We start from the raw sequence: 26,929 nt of genomic DNA, 5'->3' as shown, positions 1-26,929 counted from the left end.
GGACATACCAACAGGTGGGCTTTCCTGTAAGGGAGGAGAAGGCAAGCTCACACTCACAAAATTGCCAAAATAAGAAAGTTGTCATTCTAGGGGTTAGATGTACCTGGAAAGGGAGTGTTTTGCTGTACCTGTCATTCCTCTCTGTCTCCCAACAATTTCTGGGTCTGAAGTTACCTTAAATTTTAAACTACCCTAAACTCAACTCTTTGTCCCCTGAAGACCAAAGTCCCACGCTGGGAGTTTTCTCAACTTTATATTGATAGTAATGTTCTGCCTTTAGCTCATAAAGGAAGCCTTGACTGGTTCTGAGGTGTAATTAGTTGTGGAGTGGGCTGGGCAGTGCTGAGTAGCTGAACCTGGTCATCTGAATGCAGCTTTTTAATTGCCTGCCTTCCATGGTTGCCCAAAGGCACACTTTTTATTTTTTAACTAACAAGGAGCTTTCTGGGGAGTGTATATGTTTAACTTCTAATATCTTGGACCCTGATTTCTAATTTTCAGGATGTCTGATCTATTGATGACTTTCATTCTTGAGTTTATTATTTTTTGCGAAGGTGGTGGTGGTGGTGTTTTTATTTTTATTTTTAATGTTGTTATGGTGCCATGCAGATTTTTATTGTCATTTCACTTTTAGAGGAAGGCAGATTTGATGTAACTTCTTATTGGACCATCTTGAATGAGTCTGTGATTTTTCACTTGCCTCAAACTTAATATGTCCTCATCATAATATATTCCTACCCATTCTTTGATCCTGCTTCCTCATCTTGCTTTGTACCTGACCCCAGTTAATGATAACCTGTATCACCATGTACCATATCATTATTCCTGCTTCCTCCCTCAACACATATTGTCCATGCCTAATCTTGTCTATTTCCATTCAACCCTCTCCATTTCCTGTTACTCTTTTTTGGGGGGCCAGGCTTTTTGTCCTGGTGTATATTGTTGTTAGTGCTCTCTGCTTTCATTCGGCATCCCTCCACCCCAGTCTTTCCCACAGGTTACCCTTTCTCCATTATCTACAGAATAGTACAGATGCTAAGGTCTCATATAACATTCATGAACTGCCCCAAGTAATCCTGAGTTAACTTTGTAATAAATCAATATATTTTCCTTATACCCTGAGTTCTACCTACACCTGAGTTATTTAACACTTTTCCTCAATTTCATGCACCTTCACTCTTTTGTATAGTATATGGTTCTCCTAAACTTAGATGCCCTTCATCCCATATCTACTTCTCAAATTTGTCAACCTAAAAATATGCTCAAATCAAATGTTCTGTATTCTGGGAAGCCCTTGAAGATTTCTTAGTTTATTGTTTATTGAATGTAGATTTTGTTGTATTGCAACTGTATTCTTCAACCTCATATCCCCCAAGACAATCAACATTATCTTTTCCCTTTTTTCTCTGGGCCAGAGCTGGGTAAGATCAAAGAGATCCAAGCCTGAGCAAACTCTGAGGGTGACCAATATTGGTGTCACTCACCTGTATCTGCAGGTGTTTCATCTATAGCTGGGTGGAAAGAAAGCACACAACACCTTACTTTGGTTTCTGATAAAGTAGAATAGGTCCTATATTTCATCTCTCTGTATTGCTGAAAGTATCCCCTGACCAAAGGTTGCTCAGACATGTTTTTTAATTGCCTGTGGTACATCTCTTAATCCTTGAATGATATAAACAGATATATTTCTACATGTGTTCATGAGTCTGGGTGTGGTGTAGTATGAAAATCTTAGATAATAATGACAGGCAGACCCAAGATAGTGGAAAGTCTGGTTTACATAAATAACACATAAGCTACCCCAGAGCCAATTTCTGGTATGTAGCAAATGTATTTTATAGTTCTTCCTTTTCATCACCCAGTGTTTGTGTATTTTAACTATCATCAATAAGAGTGAACTTTGTATTGCAATAAAAGATGGATCATTATATTTGAAAAGAAAATCTGCAACACCCATATTGGTGTCCTATCCTAATATATAAAAACCCAGGGTCCATAATGTCCAAAACGACCGAAGGCTTCACCAACCAGAAGTCAATCCTGCAGTTAGTGCTGGGTTGCCGTGGCGACCCAGCACTGACTGCCACTGCTGCGGGCACGGCGACCCAGCACTGACTGCCGAGGGGGCTGTGGATCGGGCCCGGAGAGAGAAGCAGGGTCTGATCCATAGCCTCCATGGCAGCTGTTGATCAGACCTTGCCTCTCTCTTTCTCTCTGGGCCTCCGCGGGGGCTGCTGATCAGCCCCGCCTCTCTGATCAGGCCCAGAGATAGGCCCGGAGATGCTGACTGGTATAGAAACCGAACCAAATCTAGGTGAAGTCTAGGTGAAGTGAGAGGAGCCAGTGGCTGCCTAGGAGGCAGAGCTTTTGACACTGACTGGCATAGAAACTGACCAATCAGAACCTAATCTGGGTGAACTGCGAAGGCAGAACCTAAGGTGGGGGCTGAGAAGGGGTTTTAAGGGCAACAGCTGTTTGGTGTAAGGTGTAAGAAAGTGGTTCAATTTTTTAATGACCGGTTTGGCAGTATAGTGAATATGACTGGCTATCAATCTAGATATAGGGATTATGTATTTTTGTCTGCCAAGAGCATCTCCTCCCGCTGAAAAAGGCTTTTCCTCCCCATTTAAGCAAGCCTATCCTATATAATCTATCTATACTAATAAAAGGGTAATATGCTAATTAGATGGGGTCAACTGGCCATCTTCCAGACATCTGACTTCCTTCCGGACAAAGCCATGGTGGTGGGGGCAAGGCAGAGGCAGTTAGGGGTGATCAGGCCGGCAGGGGAGGGCAGTTGGGGGAAACCAGGCTGGCAGGGGGAGGGCAGTTGGGGGCAAGATCAGGCCAGCAGGGGAGGGTAGTTGGGGGCGAGATCAGACCGGCAGGGGAGGGCAGTTAAGAGCGATCTGGCAGGCAGAGGCAGTTAGGGGCAAGATCAGTCCGGCAGGGGAGGGTAGTTAGGGGTGATTAGGCAGGCAGGCAGAGGCAGGTAGGGGCGATCAGGCAGGCAGGTGAGCGGTTAGGAGCCAGCAGTCCCAGATTGCGAGAGGGATGTCTGGCTGCTGGTTTAGGCCCGATCCCTGTGAGATTGGGCCTAAACCAGCAGTCAGACATCCCCCATGGGGTCCCCGATTGGAGAGGGTGCAGGCTGGGCTGAGGGAACCGCCCCCCCCCCCCCCACAAATTTCATGCACCAGGCCACTAGTCTATTTATATAAAAGCCTAAGCGACCAAACGACTGGTTGACTGGTCACTATGACGCGCACTGACCGCCAGGGGGCAGAGGCTTAATGCAGGAGCTGCCCCCTGGTGGTCAGTGCACTCCCACAGCCAACCTCCTACGGTCCCTCCACGCGGCTGGCCAGCCCCGATGGCCCCAATAGCTGGCCAGGCCAAGGGACCCCACCCATGCATGAAATTGTGCACCAGGCCTCTAGTAAAAATATAATAATTCTTTCAGTTCACTTTATATTATTTTTTTTAAAAATTCACTCTGGCTCTGGCCAGTGTGGCTCAATTGTTTGGAGCATCGTCCCATACACCAAAAGGTCATGGGTTCAATTCCCAGTCAGGGTACATACCCAGTTGCAGGTTTAATCCCTAGTCTGGTGAGTGTACAGGAGGCAACCAATCAATGTTTCTCCTTACATCAATGTTTCTTTCTCTCTCATCAATAAAATAACCAAATAATCCAATTAAAAATGGGCAGAAGACCTGAATATATATTTCTCCAAAGAGGACATACAGATGTCCAACAGACATATAAAAAATATGCTCAACATCACTGATCATCAGAGAAATGCAAATTAAAACCACAATGAGATAATACCTCATACCTGTCAGAATGGCTATCATCAATAAATCAATAAACAAGTGTTGGTGAGGCTGTGAAGAAAAGGAAACCCTCATGTACTATTGGTGGGAATGCAAATTTTTGCAGCCACTATGGAAAACAGTATGGAGGTTCCTCAAAAAATTAAAAATGGAACTACCTTATGACCTAGCAATTCCACTTTCAGGAATATATCTGAAGAAATCCAAAACACTAATTTGAAAAGATATATGTACCCCTGTGTTCATTGTAACATTATTCACAATATTCAAGCTATGAAAGCAGCCTAAGTGCCATCAATAGATAAAGTGTGATACATATATATGGTGGAGTATTACTCAGCTATGAAATCTTACCATTTGCAACAGCATGGATGGACCTAGAGGATATTATGCTAAGTGGGATAAGTCAGACAAAGACAAATACCATATAATTTCACTTATATGTGGAATCTAAAGAACAAAATGAACAAACAAAACAAACAGAGACTCCTAGATATAGTGAACAAACTGAGGGTTACCAGATAGGGGAGTGAGGTTGGTGAAAAGGGTATAAGAAGTAAGGAGTTACAAAATAATCACGGGGATATAAAGCACAGTATAGGAAATATGGTCAATAATACTGTAATAATTATGTATGGTGCCAGGTGGGTACTAGAAGTATCAGGGGGATCACTTCATAAATTATATAATTGTCTAACCACTATGCTGTACACCTGAAAATTTTTTTTAAATTTTATTCTGAGGGTACAGAAATTAATAACAAACAATATTGCAATAAAATTTAAACTTGCCTCACAATCTGTTAATTTTATATGAATTGGTTCTATCATCATATACCTGTATTCACACTCTGTCAAGCTTAGAAATTTAATGTTAGCAGCCTAAGATTATTGATAGTACTAGGTAGTGAATTGGAGCTGTTCTCCCAGCTCAGCTATTTTGTCATAAGACACCCAAGTCAAAATCATCTATATTCTTAGGAATTTATAAGAGGGTGTTTAATATGCTTTTGTGGAGCTAAAGAAAACCACAGAGACATTCGGAAAGAATGTGAGGCCCTGGATTCATTCTCTAAACAACATACCATCTAATACTGAAATATAAGTGTGTCTTGTGATGAGCAGAATTCCTATACACTTACCCTGTAGTTCATCAAACGAGAGAGACCTCCAGACTTCTGATGTAGTGGAAAAAACAGGGACTTTGGGATTCCTCACATCCAGGATTGAAAATACATGCTCCCTTTTTATTTAACTGACTTCTCTGAGGCTTTGCTTTCTTATAATAAAATGGAAAAGACTTGCATCATGGGACTTCTGTGAAGATTAAATGGGAATGTATGAAGAATGCCTCTAATGTAGTAAACACTCATGAATAATAGCTGTCATGATTGTTATGCTGATAGCCAAGTCTTGAATTCATCTCGGCTGTTTTCTGTGACCTGGGAACCACATAAGTGACTCCCTTGTGTAACTTCCTCTACTTCTTTGTGATAACTGTCTCTCCATCCCCCAAACCGTACATTTTTTATTACATGAATATAAAGTTTTTACTAATTCTTCAACTCTGAAGTAGGACTTCAAAATGCTTTCTCTATGAATTAATAACTGCTCCCCATCCTGCCACCCCAAAAGAAACAAACAATACAAGGGCTTTTTAGCTCAGCTGATTTCTAATTTGCAGAGGTGTTGGAGAGGATCCACACCGGTAGATTACTCAGTGATAGATACTTACATTATACCTGCTGTGTGTAAGGTACTCTGCCAGGCATTACAAGATATATAAAGGCCCTGTCTTGAAAAACCTGTAATAGTCAAAGCAACAAGACATACATAAAAAGAATTACAATGTGAGGCAAAATGTGATGTGTGCCAACAGGTACTAGGCACTGTGTGTGTGAGGCATGGGGAGGGGGGGAGTGACCATTATTGCTCCCTGTGAAAAATCAAGTAAGGCTTCAATGCAGAAATGGCAATGTCTCTCATGTCTCTTCTCACTCAAAGATCCTGTGTATCTTTATAACTATGAAAAATCAGAACGGAGCACTTACTTTATAGAGATTCTACACAGTTGAAAAGTAGAATGAGACAGTTGGCATTCTCCTTGTGTTCAGTAGTGAGTGTGTTTTTAAAAAATATATGTTTTTTATTGATTTCAGAGAGGAAGGAAGAGGGAGAAAGAGAGAGAGAGAAACATCAATGATGAGAGAGAATCATTGATTGGTTGCCTTCTGCACGCCCCCTACTGGGGATCGAGCCTGCAACCCGGGCATGTGCCCTTGACTGGAATCGAACTGGGGATCCTTCGGTTTGTAGTCCAGCCCTCTACCCACTGAGCCAAACCAGCTAAGACTTCAGTAGTGTTTTTAAGGTAGTTGTGTGGATGGAAGTTTGTAAATAAAGTGAAGAGGAAGAAGATGGGCGGACTTGAATTTGCCAGAAGCACTGTGTTGTTGTCCAGAGAATATATTCTCTATCCCTAGGTAAGGTGATGCAGCAAGGGCTGGAGGTGGCTTTACCTTTTCTTAATTAAAAGAAAAAATTTTTTTTATCACTCTAGATTAGAGATCAAGACTGTCCCACTGTGGATAAAAATCTCAGTTTGGAGACTCAGATTAGAAAAATCCTCATCCATATAAAAATGGTTTGCAGAGTCTTACATCAGATTGACATGCCTGGTATTAGAATAATGTGGCTTTCCCTTTGTTTCCTGCTTCTCCTCAGATGACGGAGTCTTTTGGTTACAGTGGTTTCTGATATTTGCTCATTTTGCAGAGCCAGATGTACAAAGTAAAACTTTATTATGATATCTGTGAATTAATCAGAAATAAAGAGGAGACAATAAGAATGGGCATTTTGCTCTTTAAGGAAAAAAAAATTTCTTTACCCTAACAGCTGAAAACGCAACCAGTGGTTAAATGTTATCTATCCTTTGGCACCAGAAATAACTATTTAAATCTTTGTTTTCTGGATTCTTATGAAAGAAATTTATACCATCCTAAAATATGGAGGGTGATTTCAGTATTTTCATTCATTCATCCTACTCTGAAAAGTCATTTTATTTAGACTTCTTGAGTCTCAAAAAATGACTCCAAGGGCTTAGTATGCACAGGATGAATAGGGATGGGGAAAGAATTCAAGGAATGGGCTTCAAGGAGTGGGAGAGACCCACGCCTTGGCACAGTTTTTCATCCTGAAGGAACTGCCTCTGTCTGCCTTTTAGTTCTCTTTCTCCCTTCCGCTGCTTATTTTTAGTGCTTATTTATCACTTTTGTCAGAAGCTGCATTGGGAAAAGTTTTCATTGTAACTTTTGGTATAAAAGGGCTGGAAAGGGAAAGAGGCTGGAGCCATTGGATAAGGGTAGTTTTGGAAGTTATTTATGAGTACATTCCTGTCTTGACCAGTGATAAACAAGAAAAAAAATCTTACAGAATTAAAAACTCCATATTGGACAAAGGACAATTAATCTTTTAGATAATTCTACTCACAGTATTATGAACTCTACATATATTCTGTATCACTGATATTATCATAATAATAGAAAACATTTGTTGAATACTTAATCATAGTAAGCAACCTTACTACCCTTTAGGTGCATTTCTTCTCTTAATCCTCATCTTCATTCAACTTGAGATGGGTATTATTATCCCTTTTTACAGATATAAATACTGGGGCTTACAGAGGTTAAATGTCTTGCTAAGGTCATTCAGGTAATAAATAGTGAAGCAAGAACTCAAAAGAAGCCTGTCTGACTTAGAGTTCTTGCTCTTAACATCCACCTAAGTTGTCATACTGAAATATTTATGAATTTCCCATTATGGGTCTGACCCAGTAGTAGATACCTGGAGACACTAAGTGCTTGCCTTCTTTGTGAAACCTTGTAATTCTAAAATATACAAATTAACTCAAACAACCCAAATTCAAAGATAAGTAATAGGATTAAAGAAAGGACACGTTTAATATAATCTTAAAAGATCAGGGTTTGACCTGATTGGATTGGAAGGGAGATTCTTTTGACCTTAATTCCTACTTCTGATTGTGTTTGGATCTTGTGCCTGGCCCTGCACCAGTAGGACTTCAGTTCATTAGAGAAGTGTCACCAATGCAACAGGCATGGTGCGGGAGATGGAGATGACAAAAACCAAGCTCTGTATAAAGAAGCTTGGTTTCCCAGGGGAGTGGATGGAGGTAACGCAATATAACATTGTTCATGCTGAGGTACCAGATGTCAAGTCTGATATTGTAAGACATGGTTCATCCTACAAAGCTAAATTTTGTTAATTACAAAATTTCTCAGAACCTTTAAGATACTAATATGCTTTGTGACCATCCGAGAGGTTATTATAATTTGGGAAACACTGAAAGCAATCCCTGTTATTGGGTCACTCTTCTCAATGTAAGAAACGCCCAAAGCTATAAGAATTTTTATGAATTTATATGAGCCAAACTGATGACAATTGCCAGGAAGCAAAATCTCAACAGATTGAGAGAATGCTCCAGCCCTAGCCAGTTTGGCTCAATGGATAGAGCAATGGATAGAGCATTGGCCCTCGGACTGAAGGGTCCCGGGTTCAATTCCAGTAAAGGGCATGTACCTTGGTTGCGGGCTTGATCCCTAGTAGGGAGCATACAGGAGGCAGCTAATTGATGATTCTCTCTCATCAATGTTTCTCTCTATCTCTCTCTCTCTTCCTCTAAAAAAAATCAATAAAAATATTTTTTAAAAATCTTATGGGGGAGAGAGAGAGAGTGTGTGTGTGTGTTCCAGAGAAGGTAGTTTTGCACCTTAATTTATACATGAGAATCAAAGGAGGAGGCATAAAGAGGTTTATATAAGTCATTTATGATATATTAGGGAGGTGGAAGAAAGAAAAGTGGGGAAATCTCTGGGATTGGATAAGAAGTAAAATGAAGAGAAAAATATTTCTGCCTTGGCTGGCTGCTCGGTGATTAGAGTGTTGGCCCAAGCATGGAAGGGTCTCGGGTTCGATCCCAGGTCGGGTATATGTCTCTCTCACATCCATGTTTCTCTCTCTCCCCTCCCTTCCCTTCCAATCTCTCTAAAAATCAATGGAAAAAGGAACAAAACAAAAAAGGAGACAAATACTTCTTTTATATTGGTGGGTATAGGATAGTTAACAATGAACATTTACAGCACAAAAAGATGGTATTCGGGAACAAGATAACAATGAGAGGTTCTGTGTGGTCTGGCTCTGGTGGGAGACTGTCCCTGAGGGGTCTGGAAACAGGGATTATGCAAGTATTCCAAAAGTATGTTATCTTAGATGCAAAAAAGACAATAGACAGGTTCAGGTAAGGTAAAGATTGACCTTTGTCAAGAAATATTATGGCCTAGGACTTGACTACCCACCATGATTTCTTTAGTTAAGAAGTTTTATGTTCAGACCGTCCAATGTGATTGCTTTCAGTCTGCTAGTAAGTTTGTAAGGCCACCAGGCAGGCCTCCCCTGAGCTTGTCAGGTTTAGTATATGGCCTCCTTTTCATCCACACTTTCTTAGGTTACCTTTCTTACAGCATACCTTATTCCAGGTAAAATGTATGACTCCTTTAGAAAAAGCTGTGGGAATGGCCTATATTTTGAACATAGACCTAATATTTTTAATTTGGCAGGAATAAGATTTATATTTAACTAAAAGATCTTTTTATCCTTCCTTAAATCATAAGTTTCATGTGATGAAAAAGTAAGATTTTGTAACAAAAAGAGGTATGAAAGTAATTACTAAGAGAATCATTAGGTAGCTTGAGGTAAGGAGGGTTGATGGTGACCTGTCCTAATCCTGCTTCTGCTCCCCTCACTGCCTTGCTTCCCACAACTTGAGTGGCCTGATGAAATGTCCATCTTCCTAAGCCTCTACCAAATTCATCTTGGGGTAAAAAGGGGCAATACAGATGGTGGCTCGGATTTTTCATTTCTGAAACTACTAACATAAAAAAACCCAAGTCATAAAAAGCCTGATTCAATAGTTAGTTGAACTCAGCAATCAAAACGATTCAGTTGAACCATTTGAAAGAATTATTAAAAAGAACTAGCAGCCCATTATTAAATAGCTGATTCTTCTTTCAATTCAAATGTGCTGATTTTTTCCCTCCAAAGTGTGGTGTGATTTGATGAGAGCTACTTTGAGATAAAAGACTAGACCAAATGTGGATCGTTTTACAACAAAGGTGACTCTTAAATTACTACTGTGTTTATAAAAAGTAAATTATGTATGGGAATTCTTAGGAAGACATATTGTTCAGCAATATCAGATATATCAATGAACCTACTACAGCCCAAAGGATGCAGGGCAGTAAAGGGATTGGAAGGGCATTGGAATAACCATTATCAACAAACATTTACAGAGGGCTGATTGTGAGTAGAGTCTAAGACAGGTTATTCCTCAGACACACTGATTAGATATAAGTGGACAGACACATGCCTAAAATCTTGAATAATAATACACACTATTGTGTGCTGTCAAGTGAGTGGTAAAATAGTGTGAGATTTCAGATAGGATGTGGTAGGCAGAATAAAGCTTCCCCCTCAAAGATGCCTGAGTCCTAATCCCTAGAATCTGTGACTGTGTTATATTGCATGGAAAGGAGGAACTAAGGTTGCTAATCAACTGACCTTGACATAAACATTATTTTGGATTATCCTGGGGACCCAATGTAATCATAAGTGTCCTTTAAGTAGAAGAGGAGGCCCTAGCTGGTTTGATTCAATGGATAGAGCGTCAGCCTGTGGACTGAAGGCTCCCAGGTATGATTCCAGTCAAGGGCACATGCCCAGGTTGTGGGCTTGATCCCCACCCAGTAGGGGGTACGCAGGAGGCAGCCGATCAATATTCTCTCTAATCATTGATGTTTCTATCTCTCTCTTCCCCCTTCGTTTCTCTGAAATCAATAAAAATATATTTTAAAAAATAAAGTAGAAGAGGAGGTCAGCCAGATTTAAAGATGTTCCATTGTTGGAAGAAGGAGCCACAGGCAAGGAATGCAGGTGACCTTGAGAAGTTGGAAAAGGCAGGAAACATATTCTCTCCTAGAGACTCCAGAAGGAATGTTACTCTGTAGACACCTTGATTTTAGCCCAGTTGAGACCTGTTTTGACTCTGGCCTCTAGAATTGCAAGATAATAAATTTTTGTTGTTTTAAGCCATAGTTTGTGGTAAGTTGTTACAGCAGCAATAGGTAATTAGTATAAGGATGCTGAAGAGAAAGAGGAGTCAGGGACAGTTTCAGGAAGAAGGTGGTTTTTGAACTAGACATTAATGATAGTAAGAGTAATAGTAACAATTAAAATAAAAAATTTATTTTCCGGCTAAGCTCATTATATCCTTTAATCCATTTATCCTCACAAAAACTCTATAAAGATAATATTCTTCCCCATTTTGCAGATGAGAAAACTGTGGTTAAAAGAGATTAAGTAAATTGTATAATCATTACAGTGTAGTACTAGTCACAACAACTAGTTAATAGCTAGCCTTTTAATGACATAATGGAAGCTGACATTTTTGAGCACTCACTGTGCACAGGCAAGTTGCTAAGGATGTCCCTGTCAGTATCTCATGTAATCCTCTCAGAATCTCTGGCATGTAGTGATTTGTAAGTTTTCTGAGGCATGGGTTTATCTGGCTGAATTGGAGGGAATGGGTCTGGAACCAGAAAATCCAGTCAAGACACAACAGCCCAGACCAGTGCTGATCAGAACCTAAAGTGCAGGTAAAGATAGTGGGTATGAGGAGGAGAAAATGGGTTCCACAAACTGTTTCTTTATTGAAACATAACTCCTGTATTGAATAAACTTTGCTTCTATCTCTAATATCTCCTCCCTGTGTGATGAGGGTGCTGCATTTTAATGAGTTTAGGCACTTTATAATTGGAATTAATGAAAGGTATCAGTATTGACAGTGCTATAGACCAAGCTTTCCACTTACCCTCAAGTGTGGGCAGAGGGCATGTACACTTCTCTATATTATGCCTCATTTCTCTCCTGTGGTGGTAACTCACAGAAATTATCTTTAATTTCTTGGTGTTTTAAATCAAAAGAGATAACAACAATAAATATATTTATTGAAAACCTGCCATATAAAAGAGCAATATACTAGTCACTGTGAGAGTCTCAAAAGTGACTGAAAATCAGTTTGGAAACCCATCTGAGCAAGGATGATGAAATGGAATTAGAAAGGGGAGGTGATTAGGTATTGCTTGGTGTCGGTAATATTATAGAGTGACCATTAGCTTCTTTTCAAGTAGACATAGGTTTGCAATTTTCTCTGCCTAAATATAAGAACCATTTAAATATTTTAGAAAAGCTTCTGAAATTTTGGCCTCAGTTAAAATTCCATCTACGTTCTATTTGAGTAGATCCAGTTTTGTTATCTTTTAAAGAGTCATCAAAATAAGAGTCTAGAAACCTGGATATCTTTTGTCTTGTAATGGACGGATTCATTGGTTTATTTATTCTGCTTATTATAAGTAAAGAGGTAATGATATTATAGCTGCAAAGAATTCCTTTTCAGATTATGTGGATCCTTTAGCTAATACTGAATGGTGTAAAACATTACTGTAGGATTGATCTGTTTTTAAAAAATATACTGTATTTACAGACAGTCCTCGGGTTACGTCGGACTCGACCTACGTCGTTTCATGGTTACGTTGCCATCTCCCATTTATTTATTAAAAAAAAAAGTTCCGTCATTTCGACGTATGTACATATGTGCTTTATGTTTTTTTATTATTTATTTACCATAAGTAAAGGTCAGGAGTTGTTATCTTTCTTTTAAATTTTTTTTACTGTTTCACTTCATTACTGCTGTGTATGTGCTCCATGTGAGTGATGTAGGTGCTTATGTAGGTGGGTTGCGACTTACAGCGAAAATCACGTTACATCACACCGTAGGAACGGATCTCCGATGTAACCCGAGACCTACTGTACACCCAAGCTGGAATTTGAGAGTAATGCTTGAGAATGTGATGCAGAATCCCCTCATAGATAATTCTCATTCTAAAGAGAGCTTTCAGTACTCCAATTTGTACATGACAGATTCCTTTATACCACTTTGTACTCTATTGCAAGTGTGTCTGGGTGTATTCATTCATGTAGACTGAGTCTTCCCACTAATTTCAAAGAACAATTTAGGACCTTTCACTGCCAACTTAAATTATCAGTGTAAGTTCTTACCCAGTGGAGTTTGATTTTCTCTTCAGTTAAGACTTAACTGTTAAGTGATCAAAGCCAAATCATTAAAGCCTATGTGTCGTACAATAGATTCTCAGAAGTTCTGAGTTGGCCATTCTTCTTAGTTTTAATCAAAGCAAAAAATAGCATTTGCATTTTTGTCATCTTCATTTCCAAGTGTTTGTCATATTATTCGATTCAGAGTCACCCTGAGTGGTTACACATAAGTAGAATCTGTCTAACCATTCTCAAAAAGCTGTCTCTGCCAGAACAGGGGCCCATTTCTATATTAAGTGGCATACCACCTAAATACATAAACATTAGAATCATGTATGACCAGACTACTTAGAACCAGAAGTCATCATGGCAGGAAAATTTGGGTAATGTGGCATTCTCACACATAATCACTGACTCAGTGCAGCTTCCTGCCACTCTCCTGATTCTCAGGCCCTTTGATGTACTGTGGGTTTCCTCAGTGCCTCCTTTACCTCTCCCCACATATGCACACATACAATCACCACCAACACCTTTATACCTGTTCTGCCTTATTTTCTGCCTTTGTTCTACTTGCAGGGTATTCTTCCATTTCCTCAATTAGCTTTATTAACCAGGAGACATGGATGAGTAGGGATAGGGAATGCAAGTACTCTCATGCCCTGTTTGTATGTGTCTGTGACATACATATAGCTGCAAAAACCAACAGACTTTTACATGGCCATCCAGCCATGCTGACCTTCACATTGAGATTGTACTGCTGATCTTTGACCTGAATCATTATGCGCAGCTTGGTGGGCCCATGGAGTTAGTGCATTGTCCACAGTAAATGTGCAGGATTTGGCAACTAAATATTAAAATTAGAGCAGGAGCAGGGGGAGCTGGAGGTAGATGAGGGCATAGAGGGGATAAATGGTGATGAGGAAAAAAGTTTCTTGCAAAAAAAATTAAATATAGAGCTAAAATATTTTTTTGTGTAGAAATGGTGAGACTTTGGGCTAGTGTGTTTATTTATATGATTTCCAAGTATGTAGAAGTTCAGGAAGCCTTTGCAAGTATATTTTCTTCTAATTACTTAAAAATTAGAAACTCTGAATTAAAAATGGGAAGGGGAATGTGCCAAAAAGTATTTTATTTGAAATAAATAAGATCCATATGCTTACAACACTGCACAGAGCAAGATGAAATTTCCATGTTTGCTATAGGTCAGTTATCATTTTACTTCGGGGATTTTATCCAAATGTTTTGTTGTGTTTTTGTTTTGTTTTTTACCATCGGCAAGACCCAGAATCTTGAATCTGTCCTCAGTGCTTTGTTTTGTTCAGCCTTGTCTTTTGGACCAAAATAACAACCACATATTATTTTGCCAGAAATTCAGCATTACCACTAGTGTGTTTCTTGACAATTACACAATATTCTTGGCTGTCATAAAAATTACTTTGCTTAAAATTAGTATATAAAAATATGTGTAGACACAGACACACAACATACACACACTACATATTTATATGTATTCAAGCTAAAAGATGGCTTATGGCAAAATTTGAAGTCTAATTATTTGTATACTTTGAGAAAAAAGATCACATCAAAAACGTATTTTAATTTGTTTTCCATTGTTAAGAGGTGGAGGATGGGAATATTGTGAGTAATGGATAATTTACGTGGGATTTAGGAGTAATAGGTTACGAACACTGTGTATGCATATTTACATATAAATGTAACACATATAACACTGAGTGAATTTGAGAGGAAATGTTTAAAATGTCCTTCAACAGATTATCAACTTATTTTCTTGGACTTTAATTACTAGCTCCATAGAGAAGTACTGTGGGGAGGCATTTGTATTTTCTTAATTCAGAAAGTATAAAATATCTATAAACTTTACTGTTTTTAACCAAGAATGAAGGAGAGCTATGAGCCATTTGCTTCCTGAGTGGCCGCATTCCAGCTGTGCAGACTGGTCATAGCACATCTGCCAATCAGAACAGGCCCTTCAGGGAAGCCCTCAGTTGCTGAGTCTTGTTTACACGCATTGTGACTCTGTTTCTCCCCTCCTCTTGTGTGCTGTACCACTAGGAAGATTTGGGGGGGGGGGTGGGGAGCCTGGGATTGCATGCCTGCGTAAACTGTAGGAAACTAGGATCACAGCCACAACAAATGGTATTACGGGCAGACTTTGAGCTCATCGTTAGCCACAGGTAAGAGCTGTTGCTTTGTTATCTGATCTGCACCCAGTTTCTAGCTTTACTTTGAGACATTATACTTTACTTTCGTTAACAAAACTAGCAGGCTAACAGCTAAAGAGGAATGATTGAAAATATGGTTAAAATGTGTGCTGTATTTCTGTGACTAAATTTTTAATATTCAACAGTGAAAAACCCTGGTATTTTTATTTAAGGGCAGGGTAAAACCAAGTTAAATTAAAACAAAAGTTTTAAAAGTGGCAGTGACACTAAGTCAAGAGAAATTGGAGCCAGAAGCATATTAACAGTGTGCATTTGGGAGAGCATTATATCTAAACAAACATGTTTTATTGCGAGTCTTCCTCCTTGTTAGTCTTTCAGACAACAGTGTTTTCCTGTGTACTGACTTTTTGGTTTAGAAAACATTTCTTAATTATCATGAACCATTCAGAAAGAATCGATATATACATTTAACTATGTAAATCTGACTCCTTTTCTTACATAATTCTCTCCAGAAGTTTTATAGTATATTCTCATTATCTTTATGCTGCTCCACCAGCAATAAAATTAAGGGGAACCAAAGAATTCCTGTCTACTCTTTCTTTTAGGGTTAAATTTTATTATGTTAGTAATAATTTAGAAGATACTTTAGAAAACTATATTTTGACAACATTGCATAGGATTTTATTGTGGCTTACACTTTACTTTCTGTTGTTAGTTTTCCCTTAACACTGATCTTATTTATTTTTGAGCATGTATTGAAAAAAAAAAGTTATTCAGAGTAGAAAAAGACAACCTGTGGGTTTTGTGGTTCTTTATCTTATGTATAATAGTCTTAAAGATGATTGATAACATTTTACAGCATCCCAAAGAGGCAGTTTTTGAAAACTTTAAGCAGTCAGCTTTTGTCTCTTACCCTCAAGCAGGGTTTCTCAACCTTAGCACAGTTGACATTTTGATGAGATGATTCTTTGTTGTAGGGTGCATTATAGAAGTTTAGCAGCATCCCTGATCTGTACCCGCTAGATGCTAGCTGTGACAATAAAAAAAATGTCTCCAGACATTGCCAAATGTTCTCTGGAGGATAGACTGTGAAATCACCCCTGCCCTAAAGCACATTAGACAATTATCTTTCAAACATTGAAATCCAACTTGCTCTGGGTGATAGAGAGTTAAGGATGAGGTTGTACTGGTCTTAGTGTATTTGCAGATGTTGCTGTAGCTGACTGCTGATTTTTTCCCCTCCTCATCCTGTTAGAAGTTTTTGCCAACCATGATTCATGGAATGATTTTTTGGAGCTGAGTAATTTGTGGTTTTTCAATTTCCTTACTTTCTTTTAGCTAAATTTGTTTTGGTTTTTAGCAAAGTGTTTAAAACAGCAAAGATCTTTGAAATGAAATAATACACGTAATGATATATTTTCCAAGTAGACAGTTTTAAACAACCATGAAAACTGTATATGCTTGTCTTTCTCTGTGTCCTTTCTACCTCTTCTGTCAGACAAACCCTCTTAACCCTGATGAACAGCCTTACACAGAAGAAGACACAGGAACCTTTGAGCAGTTCTTATGAAATATAATGGTATGGGAGCTGGTATTTAAGAACTTTTCCAGGGCTTCTAAAGAGCATTTTGGCATGTAACTATCTTCTTACTTTACAGATCGCAACGAACGAAATAAACCAGAGCATCGTTCTTCAAGGTATGAACTTAAAATATTTAATGATTCTGCATAAAGCTCTCGTTTAAAAAATATTGTTTGGAAACAATGCATGTATTCCTTTTAGAGTTACTGTATATTTGAATTTTCTACGCCATTAAAGATGCTTTACAGGGAAATTTCTCTGAACAAAATCTATAATAATAAAAGCGTAATTTGCTAATTAGACCAGATATCCTTCTGGATGAAGCCAGGGCTGCGAGGGAAGCCCAGGTCCCGGGTGCCTGCCGGAGGCCGGAGGGAAGCCTAGGTCCCAGGTGCCAGCAGCCAGGGGAAGAAAGGCCAACTCATGCACAAATTTCGTGCATCGGGCCTCTAATATTTTAATAATTTTTTTCTCTATTGATTAAGGTATTACATATGTGTCCCTACCCACCCACCCCCATTATACCCCCCACCCCACTCATGCCCTCAACCCCTGGTGTCTTTGTCCATTGGTTATGCTTATATGCATGCATACAAGTCCTTTGGTTGATCTCTCCCCCTTGCCCCTCCCCTCCCCTGCCTTTCCTCTGAGGTTTCATGGTCTGATTGATGCTTCTCTGTCTCTGGATCTGTTTTTATTCATCAATTTATGTTGTTCATTATATTTCACAAATGAGTGAGATCATGTGATATTTATCTTTCTCTGACTGACTTATTTCGCTTAGCATAATGCTCTCCAGGTCCATCCATGCTGTTGCAAATAGTTGGAGTTCCTTCCTTTTTACAGAAGTGTAGTATTCCATTGTGTAGATGTACCACGGTTTTTTAATCCACTCATCTGCTGATGGGCACTTAGGCTGTTTCCAAATCTTAGCTATTGTAAATTGTGCTGCTATGAACATAGGGGTGCATATATCCTTTCTGATTGGTGTTTCTAGTTTCTTGGGATATAGTCCTAGAAGTGGGATCACTGGGTCAAATGGGAGTTCCATTTTTAGTTTTTTGAGGAAATTCCATACTGTTCTTCACAGTGGCTGCACCAGTCTGCATTTTCACTAGCAGTGCACAAGGGTTCCTTTTTCTCCACATCCTCTCCAGCACTTATTCATTGATTTGTTGATGATAGCCATTCTGATAGGTGTGAAATGGTACCGCATTGTCATTTTGATTTGCATCTCTCGGATGATTAGTGGCTTTGAGCATGTTTTCATATGTCTCTTGGCCTTCCTTATGTCCTCCTTTGAAAAGTGTCTATTTAGGTCCGTTGCCCATTTTTTGATTGGGTTGTTTATCTTCCTTTTGTTAAGTTGTATGAGTTCCCTGTAAATATTGGAGATTAAACCCTTATTGGAGATAACATTGGTAAATATCTTTTCCCATGCAGTGGGCTTTCTTGTTATTTTGTTGATGGTTTCTTTTGCTGTGCAGAAGCTTTTTATTTTGATGTAGTCCCATTTGTTTATTTTCTCTTTAGTTTCCATTACCCTAGGAGCTGTATCGGTGAAGATAATGCTTCGGCATATGTCTTGAGATTTCTCTATCTGTGGATTCCTCTAAGATTTTTATGATTTCCCATCTTATATTTAAGTCCTTTGTCCATTTTGAGTTTACTTTTGTGTGTTGTAAGTTGGTGGTCTAGTTTCATTTTTTTTGCATGTATCTGACCAATTTTCCCAACACCATTTATTGAAGAGACTGTCTTGACTCCATTGTAAGCCCTTGCCCCCTTTGTCAAATATTAATTGAGCATAGTGGTTTGGGTCGATTTCTGGGTTCTCTATTCTATTCCATTGGTCTATATGTCTGTTCTTATGCCAGTACCAGGCAGTTTTGAGAACAGTGGCTTTGTAATACAGCTTGATATCTGGTATTGAGATCCCTCCTACTTTGTTCTTCTTTCTCAGGATTGCTGCAGCTATTCGGGGTCTTTTTTTATTCCAGATGAATTTTTGGAGAGTTCACTCTAGGTCTGTGAAATATGCTGTTGGTATTTTAATGGGGAGTGCATTGAATTTATATATTGCTTTGGGTGGGTAATATGGACATTTTAATGATGTTGATTCTACCAATCCATGAACACGGTATGTTCTTCCATCTGTTTATGTTGTCCTCTATCCCTTTTTTTCAGTGTCCTATAGTTTTCTGAGTCCAGGTTTAATAAAATTATTAACTACTTATAAGATACTAGAGGCCCAGTGCATGAAATTTGTGCATTCAGGGGAGGGGGTCCCTCAGCCCTGCCTGCGCCCTCTCGCAGTCCTGGAGCCCTCAGGGGATGTCCGAATGCCGGCTTAGGCCGTGTGTAGTGGGCCTGAGCCAGCATTTGGACATCCTTAGCGCTGCCATGGAGGTGGGAGAGGCTCCCACCACCGCCATTGTGCTCACCAGCTGTGAGCCCAGCTTCTGGCTGAGTGGCACTCCTCCTATGGGAGCGCACTGACCTCTGGTGGTCAATGCATGTCATAGTGACCAGTTGTTCTGCCATGGGGCCAGAATCGGCTCTCCAACATCCCCCGAGGTGTCCCGGATTGCGAGAGGGCCAGGCCGAGGGACCCCACCAGTGCACGATCGGGACCAGGGAGGGACGCGGAAGGTTGGCCAGCCAAGGAGGGCTCCAGGGCATCTCCAGCCCGTCTCACTCAGTCCTGATCGGCCAGACCCTAGCAGCAAGCTAACCTACTGGTCAGAGTGTCTGCCCCCTGGTTGTCAGTGCATGTCATAGCAATTGGTCAACCGGTTGACTGGCCCCTGGTGGTCAGTGCACATCATAGTGAGCAGTTGAGCAGCCTTAGCGTATCATTTGCTTATTTCGCTTTGATTGGTTGAATGGACGACCAGACACTTAGTATATTAGGCTTTTATTATATAGGATTTTATTTTGAGAATGCCTATCAGTGACTGTTAAATCCTTACAAAAAATTATTTTATCCCTATTTCCTCCCTTTTGTGGTTTATTTTCCTCCCCTTTCTTTAACTGGTGTTTTTCTAAGCATGTATTGCTTTTTTTCTTTCTAAATATAAACTAACATGGAATCATTGTAGAAATTTTAAAAAATATTTTTAAAAACTTTGAAAAACAAAACAGTCTGCCTTTTATCAGCTAGAGATAGCTGGCTACTGCTAAAAATTTGGTGTAATTTCTTCTAGATTTTTTTATTAGTATATATGTATTCTAATTGAATTATTTAAGTTCTTATTAGATAGTTTCAAATGGCTTATATTACTTAAGTCTCTTAATCACTCTGTGACAGTGTGTTTTACAAGATCTTCATCAGCCTTAAAAAGTATTTTTTAAAATCTTTGCCAAACTTACAAGTAGAAAATTGTTTAACTTCCACTCCTAGGCAAGAATTTGATTTTTTAAAAACCCGTTCTGTGAAGGATTATAATTTTTCTAATATTATTTTCTCCTTATTCCACATTCTATAACTTTTTCTTTGCATTTTATGTTGTGGGAACTGATAAAATGATGATCATTCATTCATTCATTGGGTTGACTGGCTTGGTAAACCGAACCCTGATGCTTTTGCAAGGTATCAAACCCTAGAATGCATTTATCTCAATGAATAAAAATACAAAATCCATGAAACTGCCATTAGTTAGAATAGCAATACATTTTGCAGGAATTGTCAATCAAAAATAAGTTAGTGAGACCTAATCTGGGGGGGGAATATAGCTGAATATTTGAAGTATAAGGCTGATATTTTTCAGGTATAATTCACATACATTAAAATTCACTCTTTTTAGTGTATGATTCTATGAGTTTTGGCAAAGATACAGTTATGTGACCACTACTACAATCAGAAAAGTTTGTGAAATTGGTATTTTTAATACTTAAAAAAAATAGTAATGGGGGGAAAAAAAGACAATGTAAGAGAGAGAACTTTGACAGCATACTTAACTGTGAGTAACATAAAGTTGGAAGGGTAAAAAAATACTTAAGATTATACAATCAGGATCCATAAAACCTTTGACATACTGAAGGTTTGACTGAATAAAGCAATATGAGTTTTAATTGGAACAAATGTAAATCCTTATGTACACTTAGGTCTGAAAGAAAAGTTGAACATGAAGTGGGGAGATGTGACAACAATATATTTGAAAAGTCTTAAGGATTTAATTCTTCACAAATTCTTCATGAGTCAAAATTTTTATGTTATTGCCTCCATTTCCCCCAAAATGTCAGCATTGATTTAATTACATTGAAAGAATTGTAGTGTCCAATATTTCAAAAATGTCATAGTTCTAGACTGTACTTTTGATGTTGTATTCAACTCTGGGTCCACAAGCCCTTGAAAAATCAAAGTGTTCAGTAGTTGATATCACTTGGGGAGCTTAAAAAACATACACACAGAGTCCCATGCTCCCAGATATTCTCATTCAGTAAGCATTGAGTGAGTAGATCCTGGGAATCTATATATGAAAGAAGTTCCCTAGTGATTCTGATGTATAGTCAGGTTGGGAACCCCTGGAATAGAAAATAGCAGCTGAGTTGGGACAGGCAATATGAAAGAGAAGAGTAGGATAAAGATCAAAGCTAAGTTTTAGGAGACTATATAAGGAATCAGGTGAATTTAGCCAAAGTGTGGAAGTTTTGGGAGGTGTATGAGATAGAAATAACTGGCCTCAAACATTTAGAGGGCTGGCATGTAGAAGAGACCAGCAAAATGATTCCTCATAAATGCAATATCCCCCACTAAAAGGGAGTGGGGATTCTTGGGGGAATGGCTGATTCCAGGTCTGGGGAAAGGGAAAGTATAAGTGAGTCTAGACTTCTGATGTGACAGAAAGATAGGAAATGCTCAACTAATGGAGTCATGTCAAGAAGGCCTAGGAGGCAGCTTTAGGAGGCTCCCACTGGCCAATTCTGGGATAATTTGAGTATCAAAAATGTCTCAGTGAAAATGGATTCTAACACATTGGCTTTTTAAAAAATTCATGTAGAAAAAAATCATAGAATCAGCAAGTCATAATTTTATAATTTTCAATGTAATCGTTGATTCAGACAAGAATCATCAGAGGGTCCTAAAACTTGGGCAAAAAGTTGTTGGAGGAATAGATATTCACACTGTCTTAAAATATGTTATTCCATTTTTAATTATTAAAGGAGAAATTACTTTTCCAATAAAAATATCTGATGATCACATTTTTTATCAAGTGGTCAACTTATATATCATCATTAGTATGTGCTTCCAGATAATGCATCAGTAGTACATGTAGCTAGCACTTATATAGCTGTAGTCCTGGCAAAAAAGAAAAATAATGTCATGAAATATACAAAAAGGCTGGGAAAATATTCAAGATTAAAAACAGACTGAATTTCTTTTTAATCTGGAATTTTAAAATCCATATTTAAAACAAAACGCTTTGGGGATAATTAAGAAAATATTAATGTGAATTTCATTTTAGATAATGGTTTGGGGGTTTTTTTGAGAGTCCTTTTATTAAAGCTGGGACAGTGAAACAAGGAAGGGCTTAGGACAGAAAAAGCAACAGGAGAGAGACTAGACAGGGCTGCTTTGGCTTACTAGAAATGTTATGGGAAAGAAGTGAGCCTAGGCGAGACTGATGTCAGCTCACTGGAGAATCAGAGAAAAGGGGGCCTAGAGACAGGTTCAGGGGGTTAGCCCAGAGGAGCCTCCTCTGCCCATTGCTTCCCTGGTTGCAAGTCTCCTGGGGACCCTTAGAGTTTACAGCGGTTCTCAACCTGTGGGTCGCGACCCCTTTGGCGGTCGAATGACCCTTTCACAGGGGTCGCCTAAGACCATCCTGCATATCAGATATTTACATTACGATTCATAATAGTAACAACATTACAGTTATGAAGTAGCAACGAAAATAATTTTATGGTTGGGTCACAACATGAGGAATTGTATTTAAAGGGCCAGAGGGTTGAGAACCACTGGCTTAGGATTTGCATGCTTGTGGGAGAAGAGGAGGAAGGGAAAGGTGTGGGCATGTGCCTGGGTGGGAGAGCACCCAAATAATAGTTTATTAATATTACTTTTTTAGATGTACAATAGGAATGCTGTTATGTGGTAGAATGTTCTTATTTTTAGGAGATATATGCTGAAGTGTTAGGTATGATGTAGTCTTATGTTTGCAACATACTCTCAGATGATTCATGACAACAAAAACACACAGCAAGAAGTAAAACAGAGCAAATATGGGAAAATATCAATAATCGGTGATTAGATGAAAAGTATATGTGTGTTAATTGTACTGTTCCTTCAACTTTTCTGTAGACTTAAAATTTTCAAAATAAAAAGTAGCAGTGGAGGGAACTGTTCTGTGTGTTCCATGAAGTCCCAGAGGGCAGGATATGAATCTGTGGGTGGAACAATGGGGGTGTGGATGGCTTTTGTGACATAGCTGGTCAAAGATGGAATGGACCACATATGAGGAAATACTGCAAGGAAAAGGTAGACTAGAAAAGGTTCACACATGGCTGCAGCCCTGTGTACAGTCGATAACCAATAAATATTTATTGAGAGGCCCTAATCCAGGCTCAGGATACAAGAGAAAACAAAGAAAAGTCTCCAACTTTATGAGCATGGAGTACCCATTGTTTTGGACTTACACTCCCAATCTCTGAGAGCATGTTTACTCTAAAGTCAGGATTCAAATCTTCATAGTTCTACTTCAGGCAGTATTTTGGTACTCTTGAGGGTATTCAGGAGATATTTTATTCATTAATCTCTGATTTATACTGTTAGGTTCTCAAGGACTGTGCTATTAGTCTTAGTCCTAGAATGATAGGCTCAAGGCCCTAGCTTAATATAGTGCCTGGTCTACAATAAGCCCCTATTAAATAAATGTTTATTGAATAAATGCCCTATGTAGTTCCAAGAGAGAAAGGGAAATGCCAATATTTTCCTCTTGCAAATTGGGAAGAACTTGATCCTCAAAAGCTTGCCTATGACTATTATTGAATGTTTGTTACAGCAACATTAAGAAGTATTGTCCTGCCCAGCTGGTGTGGCTCAATGATTGAGTGTCGACCTATGAACCAGAGGGTCACAGTTTGATTCCCAGTCAGGACACATGCTTGGGGTTGCGGGCTCCATACCCAGTAGGAGGTGTGCAGGAGGCAACTAATCAATGACTCTCTCTCATCAATGATGTTTCTATCTTCCTCTCCCTCTCCCTTCTTCTCTGAAATCAATAAAAATATATTTTTTTTTTAAAAAAAAGGAGAAATGGGCCCTGGCCAGTGTGCCTCAGATGGGTGGGCATCGTCCACACATGCCCAGGTTTGGGGCTCTATCCCTGGTAGGGGGTAAGCAGGAGGCAGCCAATCGAAACAGAAAGGCCATTGTTTTCTGTTTGGGTGTCTACCGAGATTGGCAGTGATCTGTTCTTCTCTTGCCATCCTCAGCTGAGCAGAGCTACCCCGCCAGGCCAGCAATGCATCAAGCAGATTAATACCTGCTGCATCAATAGAGCAGAAAGAAGATATAAACAAAAAGTCATTTAATTTTGGTATGTTTGTTGGTTATCTTCAGGCCACTTGGCAGCAAGAATGATAGGCTCAAGGCCCAGCAAGGATAAGAGAAATGCATTTCTTTTTTCTTTTTTTTCATAAGACCAAACACTCCTATGGCTTTGACAGTGAGAGATCAATAAATCTGGGATGTCTGCCTATTCTTTCATTTTGGTGCTGAAATAAGAAGGAAAGCATAACTCTTATCAAGTTAAAGAAAAAGTTTTATTAGGTATTGCCCGATGCTAAGACCCCAAGTTGAAAAAACAATGCCTAGCATTTTTTATAAGTCTTACAGGGTGCTTTTTCTTCTGATGCTGGCATTTTTAAATTTTGCTTGTTGCTCATTGACCAGTGTGCAAGTCAGAAATATCTGAATTCTTCTTGTCTTTTTCTGATTTGTTTAAATATATCATTTCCAAAATTGATGTCCTATGGAATATTTTTCTGTAGGATATTAATCAATATGCAAGAAATGAAAATTCATGCATAAAAAAAGTTTGTGAAATGGTGAATTAAAACAAAATTGGAGATATTTTTTTACTCTGATTCTACTAAGAGTCTTTGATATACTAAAGTACATTATAAAACTCCAAGTGAGAGATTTACTATACAGGATTTAAAATTTTCTGTTTGAATTTGTTAACTTTTTTTCCTAGACACAGCCATTAACAACATCTTGAAAAATGTACTATGGAATGGCAGTTTGGTAAACTAATCCAGTGGGAAGTAAGAGCTAAAGGTAATAGAGAAAGTTAAGCCCTGTGGCAATTGGTGCCAGAAATGGAAAATTAGGAGCTTTTTTTTTTTTTTTTTTTTTTTTTTTTTTACCACTTCACTAACTGAATAATAGATCCCAGTGACGTATGCAGGCTGCAAAACCAGCTACTTTGTCTTAAATGTTTTACCTATTACAAGGAAATAATTTACAACAGCGACAAAAAAATGCAGCAAAACAGAGAATTCCAAATCTGTTTCTCAAAAATTATCATATGAATCTTAGTCTTCTAAGCCTTCTTAAAACCACCTGTTATAAAATCCCCTTTCATACCTATTCATAAAATTCAATGAAATTTTAATGAAAATCACAAAAAAGATTTTTGAACTCATTATAGTGATTCTAAAATTCATAAGGAAGACCAAGAATAACCAAGGTATTTTTGAAGATCAGGAGAAGGAAGACTTACAAGTAATTAAGACAGTGTTTTGTCAGCAAACAGAGAAACAAGTCAATGTAACAAAACAGAGTCCACAACAGACACAGATGGACACATGTAATTATGTATTATATGCTAGATAGAGGTGGCATTACAGATCATTGGGGAAAGTGGACATGTCAATAGATGGTGCAGAAACAATTGATTACCCATATTTATAAAAATTCAGATGCAGTTTATTTTATTGTATCATGTCAGGTAGAATCTAAAGACTTGAAATTGTAAAAGTAAAGCTGAAACATTTTGAATAAATATTTTTATGACTTTGAAGTTGGGAAAGAGTTCTTCAGGCTCAACAAGTACAAACCACAAAGAAAAATATTTGCCCATGTGAAAAAAATCTAAAACCTGTATACATGAAGACATCAAAAGCATGAGAGAAGACAAGTCATGACTGTACAATCAATGCTCAGAGGTGCAAAATTAGTGTCCAGCCTTAAAAAATACACATCAGAAAGAAAAAAACAAGTAACTCAGTAAGATAGGAGCAGGGAACTCACAAAATAGGAAACCCAAGTAGCCAGCTAATTATTTGAAAAGATTCTGTACCTTGCTACTATTCAGAAGATGTGTAGTAACATGATAACATTTCATTTCCATCCAGTTGGCACAGAAATTTCAATGACTGACAAGTCTTCATGAGAATAATTTGATATATCATTTTTAGAGAGCAATTGAGCAATATCTGGTAAAGCTGAACATGCCGGTACCATACAACCCAGGAGGTATTATATACCCTAGAGAAATTCTTTCACATGTGCCAAAGTTACCTTGTATAAGAATGCTGAGAATAGCACTTTTTGGATTAAGCTAACTACAGATAAACATGACAACATGGATAAATCTCAGAAGCATAATTGTGTATGATAAAAAGCAAGTTGAAGAAGGGTAGGTAAGTATGATATCATTTATATTAAGCAGAGGTCAGCCAATGGGCCAAATCTGGCCTGCCACCTGACTTTGTAAATAAAGTCTTATTATTAAAATTTGAAGGGGGCATGGTACCCTGCATTGGTTACCCTCATGTTGATCTTATATTGATGTTGAGGATTTTATCTTGACACTTTATCATCATCACATTATGGTTTAAATAGATTAGCTAAAAGCAAAAGATTTAACTTGTTTTTGCTTTTCTTCTTTCTAAATATGTCTATTAAAATGTCATGCTCTGCTGGGCTTAGTTTAACTACTGTAATTCTGTAGCATTTCCCTGCCCATATGTTTTGATTCCTATACCTCTATAAACTATAGCTTGTGTGTAATTACTTTCTGGCATTATGTTTTCTAAGATATAAGAGAAACATTACTTTAGCTATAGCATCTGTAATGCTATAAATGAGGTGAAAAATTAAAGTATATAAGGTTTTGTGAGGGAAAAAAATCCTT

At 38.4% G+C, this 26,929-nt stretch overlaps 2 protein-coding genes across 4 annotated transcripts in view; one reads left to right on the top strand and one right to left on the bottom strand.

The window, feature by feature from the left end:
• The window catches only part of PRSS48 (serine protease 48), a 34,973-nt gene extending 21,176 nt beyond the window's left edge, over positions 1-13,797 (bottom strand). Inside the window, 1 exon segment of the mRNA XM_023752685.1 lies at positions 13,704-13,797. Coding sequence (XP_023608453.1) covers positions 13,704-13,797 — 94 coding nt within the window.
• SH3D19 (SH3 domain containing 19) overlaps positions 1-26,929 on the top strand; it is a 153,820-nt gene that overhangs the window by 42,779 nt on the left and 84,112 nt on the right. For 2 of the 3 annotated variants that reach the window (XM_014455834.2, XM_014455829.2), the window contains exon 2: positions 16,861-16,900. In XM_014455834.2, coding sequence (XP_014311320.1) covers positions 16,861-16,900 — 40 coding nt within the window. Of the gene's footprint in view, positions 1-15,081; positions 15,215-16,860; positions 16,901-26,929 lie in introns of those variants that run through there. The other variant, XM_014455839.2, reaches the window with a different exon arrangement.

This window comes from Myotis lucifugus, unplaced genomic scaffold (assembly GCF_000147115.1).
Source record: "Myotis lucifugus unplaced genomic scaffold, Myoluc2.0 scaffold_1, whole genome shotgun sequence".
In the NCBI taxonomy this organism is placed as follows: domain Eukaryota; kingdom Metazoa; phylum Chordata; class Mammalia; order Chiroptera; family Vespertilionidae; genus Myotis; species Myotis lucifugus.
This window is presented reverse-complemented; position numbering and strand designations above follow the sequence as displayed.